Source organism: Electrona antarctica (genome assembly GCF_951216825.1).
Source record: "Electrona antarctica genome assembly, chromosome: 23".
In the NCBI taxonomy this organism is placed as follows: domain Eukaryota; kingdom Metazoa; phylum Chordata; class Actinopteri; order Myctophiformes; family Myctophidae; genus Electrona; species Electrona antarctica.
The window spans coordinates 23,825,696-23,831,695 of NC_136804.1; the positions used below are offsets into that span (position 1 = coordinate 23,825,696).

General features: G+C 43.2%; 1 protein-coding gene across 13 annotated transcripts in view; it reads left to right on the forward strand.

Annotated features, from left to right (window-relative positions):
- Positions 1-5,103, forward strand: part of ppfia2 (PTPRF interacting protein alpha 2) — a 285,017-nt gene extending 279,914 nt beyond the window's left edge. For 9 of the 13 annotated variants that reach the window (XM_079494692.1, XM_079494701.1, XM_079494697.1 and 6 more), the window contains 2 exons: positions 1,456-1,540; positions 3,637-5,103. In XM_079494692.1, coding sequence (XP_079350818.1) covers positions 1,456-1,517 — 62 coding nt within the window. In that variant the 3' untranslated portion in view covers positions 1,518-1,540; positions 3,637-5,103. The remainder of the gene's footprint in view (positions 1-1,455; positions 1,541-3,636) is intronic. The other 4 variants (XM_079494700.1, XM_079494704.1, XM_079494702.1 and 1 more) reach the window with 2 other exon arrangements.
- Positions 5,104-6,000: the final 897 nt, after the last annotated feature.

Below are 6,000 nucleotides of genomic sequence, written 5' to 3' on the forward strand. Positions count from 1 at the left end.
TCGATCGGCTGTTTTCGCTGCACGACGCCGACACGCAACTAAGTATGAACCAGGCTTCACTACACGTTAATCACCTCTCTCTCTGCCCCCACCATCCTGCCCTGCAGTATACTGTATCTTCTGTTCTCTGTTGTCTTTCACCACCAACTTTTCCTCTCCCCTCCTACACATTTTGATTTCTGTTCTATCCCTCAATACCCTGCTACTCTCCAAGGGTGGGTTTTAGCAAGAGTTCTTAGACGGTTACTGGTGTAAAACCCTGGTGTTCAAAGCTAGGGGTCAAGTCATGGGATAGGAAACCATGCTTACCTCTTGCGGAAGGGTCTTGCTGCTGGTGCAACCCTTGGATGTTAAGACGTTAACTGAAGCAGCGAAAAACAGATGAATGATGATGTGAGTGCCGTTTTGTGTTGCCCCGCATCAGGAGGTTTTTATGTGGGCGGAAAACGCATTAACATAACCAATGCCACCGTTTGTCATAACAACGTCCCACTCTCTCTCTCTCTCTCTCACTCTCCACTGTTGAAGGAGGACCCTGGTCAAAATCCTCTGAAGGTCTATAGAGAGAATTGATGCTTGTTCGTTATGTGTCTTACAGACCTCAAAATGTGTCCTGACGAGTATCATTAGGATTTCATTGATTCCCCAATTCGGATCCAAAAAGAAACGGGTCAAATAACAAAAATATCTTCATTCTTTTAAAGAACTAAGTGAAGTAAATAGTATTTACTTATTCCGAAATAGCATAACAATGCTGAAACAAAACATACTGGTGTTTTAAGTTATCCACACACAATTGTGCCTGTAAACAAATTAACGTTAATTGTCCACATAAAATAATTTTACATCAATAAATGTCAACTTTAACTTCTGCTGTTTTCCATTGTGTTGTTCATGAAGCTTGTTGTAGCCTTTATTTATGAGAGAAATACTGGACTTCATTTGTATGGGTACACCCAGCACTTTGGATGATACACAATTGAGATGCGTTTTGACCAGAGTTCTGCTCCTAACAAGGTGAATCCCATTGAAAACTGAAACAATCTTCCCTCTGTGTGTCCTTTCCTCACCGGTCTGTGTTGTACACAAAAGGTCTGACCATGTTGCTGAGTGTGTTCCAACACTCAACATTTAAAACATCCTTTTGACCGTGTGATGATGGTATTGTTGCCCGGGTGATGATACAACTAATCCCCCAGTTCAGTGCATCTCTGTATGTATGTATGTGTGTGTGTGTGTGTGTGTGTGTGTGTGTGGATATGTTTGTGTGCTGTGATTGTACCGCTATGGATAACTATGTGTCTTTACAGTATATCCATGACAATTACCTTGGGTAATCTGATCCGCTGTGGATGTTAAAGAAGGAATGTTGCCTTGAGAGCGTAGGCCTATTTTGATTTGGGGGGAAAAAGGAGTGTACTGTACTTGCTTAATGATTTGTGTCTACCTCCCCAGCAGTGGGACCCTCGACGGTGCAGCGTCTGGACAGCTCTACGGTGAGGACCTATTCCTGCTGAGAGGACGAGAGATACTGTCCGCTGTATGTAACACTGATTCCGTCGACTAAAACTATGACAAAGTCATAATGACTAAAAACTAAAACTAAATGGACTGACAATTTTGTCAACAAATAAATACTAAAGTGTTAGGGATGAGGCACTAGTGGTGAAGAGATCCAGTAGAACTAATAAAAGACAAGTCATTTCATGTTTTGGTTGCGCTCTGAAAATAGCAGATCTACAAGCTCACAACTCGTCGTGTCGTTGAGCTTGTAGATCGGCTATTTTCAGCATGCAACCAGCTATAAAATCAGTCATTACGACGCCATCAAGGCCTGCCAAAATACATTTTAGTCGACTAAAATCCTAACGATATTTAAAACTAGACTAACACTAAAACATTTCAGGTGACTAAAAATATGACACGTACACAACCAAAAGGTGCGGCACCGCCACAAACGAACCCATTCTGGGCGGGAACCCCTTTTGGTGTTTTAAGCATTATGTTATACTTTAGCTATTGAAAAATAGCAGATCTACAAGCTTGTAGGTCTGCTATTTTTGAAAAATCGTGAAAATGTGGCGCAAATCTTTGAATTATATTCTTTCAGAGCGAATGGTTTTAACTCAAATCTTTGCTTCTGGGAGGGTCCCAACATATTTTCAGATGGGGGTCCACAGCCAATTACATATGATTTTGGGGGTCCTTGAAATGAAATAGTTTGAGCACCAATGACATACAGTTGGAGGCCATCGATATTGTCCTTTTCTTTTTGCTGAGGTTTGCGTGATCTGCGCAAAAGGACAGTTAACCCATTTTGGGCGGGAACCCCTTTTGGTGTTTTAAACATTGTTATAATTTAGCTATTGAAAAATAGCAGATCTACAAGCTCATAGCGCGCCACCGAGTGGCGCGCTATGAGCTTGTAGGTCTGCTATTTTTGAAAAATCGTGAAAATATTGATGTCAGAAAACTGGAGGATTTAGAAGGGTTTTTTAAAAATGTTGAGGTCAGGCCTAAATGGGTCAAATGATAAGGGACAATATCGGTGGCACCCAACTGTACAGTAGAAACATAGGGTTTTCAGAAAACGTGTCAGCATTTAGAAGGCATTTGTAGAATCGAACTAGAATCGTCTCAATGGGCTAATCAAACCAGACGGCGGATCAAAGACAGCAGAGTCACTTGTTCCCTCCGGATAGATAATCATGTTTGTCTGCCGCGGGCGGCTTGGCAGGGAGCCTGCTGTGTTGTTAGCAGGTAGCTGGGATAAGAAGAGGCATGGCGGGGCGGGCAGCGTGCCACGGTCCACATAGTGATGTCTCAGAGTCTTTCATGTAAATAAAATAAAGGACCAAAAGCTCAGTGTAGCGTTTGTGCCGCTCAGATGAACCTTGCTAGATAATCAGTGGTGGAACGTAAACCACGTACCCATTTAGACCTGAGGACTATTCTACAAAATGTCTTCTAAATCCTGACAGTTTTCTAAAACATTTTCATGTCAAGGACCCCCAAAAATATATGTAATTGGCCCGCCAACCCCCATCTGAAAATATGTTGTTCCAGGGACCCTCCCAGAAGCAAAGATTTGAGTTAAAAACGTTCGCTCTGAAAAAATATATAATAATAATGTGTGTTTTTAGATATTTTAGTATTTCAAAGGGTCTGTGATTAGATTAGATTCAATATATTGTCACTGCACATAGTATACAAATACTTTGACAATGATGTCACAGACATTGGTCTCACTTCCTTCCTTCCTGGATGTTCAAACGGTTTGGTTTGTTATAAATGTCAGAGATGTCCGCATACTTATATGCTTTTACATGACGTTCATATAAAAGCCTCCCCGCCTTGAGCCAACTAGCCTTTATTATGTCTATGAGTAAGACAGCCCTCCCGCCTCTCCACAAGGTGGGGTGAGTGCAGTGCACCAAAGCATTCGCCTGCCTTGGCCAGCCTCATAGCGGGGATTCACTGAAGATTCCTCCCCGCATATGAGCATTGAACATTTCAATCGTCGACTCAAATGTGTAATCGTGACAGCACTAGGAATATATGGTCAATTACAAATCGTAATAGAGATGAGATGTTCTGTCCTTGCCACCCACTTGTCTCTCCCTCCCTCCACCACAGGTGCGGTTTTAACACGGAGCCTGACCACGGAGCTGCTGCTAAGATGGGCCAACTTGCCTGGGAACAAAAACAAAAAAACATTCTGTCGACACTTCACTGCCAAGAAGAAGCCCTGCCCTCCCTCCACAGTTACAAGAGAGAGAGAGTGTGGGGTGGGAGGTCTAAGTCAGGGAGGGGGTCTCTCTCCTGCCAAGCTGCCCTCTCTTTACTATAAGCCAAGCCCCCCCCACCACCACCACACCCCCCCCCCCCCCCCATGACGTGGGCACCAGATGCCGGTGCTATGTTTTCATTTCTACCTTTTACATGTACAGTAAAAACTTGTCGATTGCATAATGTACTGTGTATTTCTTCTACAGGAGTTGTCTAGGTTTATCTGTAAATGAATATAAATATGGCGTTTTTTCTAAATATATATATATATATATAAATACACATCTATGTATAAAACAAAAACAAATATTCAGAGTTTGTGCAGACGCCCCCTGTCCTCTCATTTAGTAGTTCATAGATTACAAAAAAAATATGCTGCTCTTTGAACATTCTTCATGCTATCCCGTCCCACTTTTCTCCAAACCCATTTTGTACATACGTTTTTATTTTTTCATTGTGCTGGCGATGACAAAGACAATGATGAGGACTCTGTGCTGCTGACAAGAGAGCTTTTGGATGTTGAAAACATGTTTAGAACAGGGCTATGAGCCCTAAAGTGGTGTACTGGCCCCTTCTGAGCCCCCTCCCCCCTAAAAAAAACCCTCCACTCTCCTCTCTTATAAAAAAAAAAAATACACAACAACAGAAATACACAACAGCAGCATTCTGGGAGGACACAGTAAACGCCTAGAGACCTGACAAGCACTTTGATACAACAACAACAACTCTGGACCTGTTACAGCCAAGGACAAAACTAAAACATGACACTCTACTCCCCCTCAGAAGTTGCACAAACCTTCCTCTCAGAGAACAAGCAGGACGTTGTTCATTCTGCTGTACTGTGTGTTTTCAGCGGGCCATGTAGTAGCACACGCCGAACACTCAACACTCAGCCAAGCTGGCCTTTGTCTTTTCTCCCTCCAACCCTGAAAACTAGCACACAGAAGAAATAACTGAAAGACAGGACTTGCTTTAGCTCATAGTGTGCGTTGAGTGTATATGATGACCATGTTGAAGTGAGGTGACCTTTTGATGACAAAAACCTGTTGCTTGCTGTGACTTATGTTGGTGTGACTTAACTCTTGGTTTTCCATCAGAGTTTTTACAGGGCGCCCTGCTGTACAGCCCTAATAGCTGTCTTTGAGTTATTTCTGACGGGCTATTCAATCAAGTCTTTCACCTCGCTTTGTTTTTACGACTTAGATTTGCACGAACAATGAATCACTTTATTTTGTGTCCATTTTGTTTTTTTATTTATTTACTACTTGTATTTTGGTCAAAACTAAGTGGTAAGCAAATTTTCATTGTCAATAAAAAAAGAAATACTGTCAGAAGTAGCTGCATTCATTGTTGTGAATTTGGCTGCACTGTAGATCCGATCTGATTGCTTAGACCACCCAAATTTTGAACCGTGATTGCAGGAAAAAACATGTGATGTATTCGAATACCGTTTGAACCACGAGAAAGCCAACACTGCCCTCTCTCATCCAGGCCAGCTCCCTCATGTCCACCAGCTCCCTGGTTATCTGAAACCCTCAGATCTGAACGAACACCTCTCAGGGCAGCCGAAAGGAAGAGGTGCAAGACAAAGCTACCAGATGACCTTTCCCACTTTCACTATCTCTGCCTTCTCCCTCTCACTAACCACTGCTAAAACCTCTTTCTACCACACCAAAATCCAATCCTGTACTTCTAACCCAAGGAAGCTCTTCTCCACCTTCTCCTCCCTCCTTAAACCCCCTTTCCCCACTCAACCTTTTGTCACCTACTTCAAGAAGTAGGTTGATGATATCAGCAGCTCCTTTCCCCCCCTCCCCCATAAAGAAGCATCTGACTCAACCAATACTAACCCCAACATACCATGCATGTCCTCCTTCTCTCCTCTTTCCCCAGACGAGGTCCTAAAACTAGTCACCTCCACTAGACCTACCACCTGTCCTCTCAACCCTGTCCCGTCTCCAATCTTCCAGACCATCGCACCTGATCTGCTCCCCTTCATCACCTCCATCATCAACACCTCAGTAACCTCAGGCTGGGTCCCATCTGCCTTCAAGTCAGCCAGAGTAATACCACTCCTCAAGAAACCCACTCTTGACCCCTCAGATGTCAAGAACTACAGACCGGTATCACTCCTTTCCTTTCTTTCCAAAACCCTTGAACATGTTGTCTCTAACCAGCTCTCTCTCCATCTCTCACAGAACAACCTGCTGG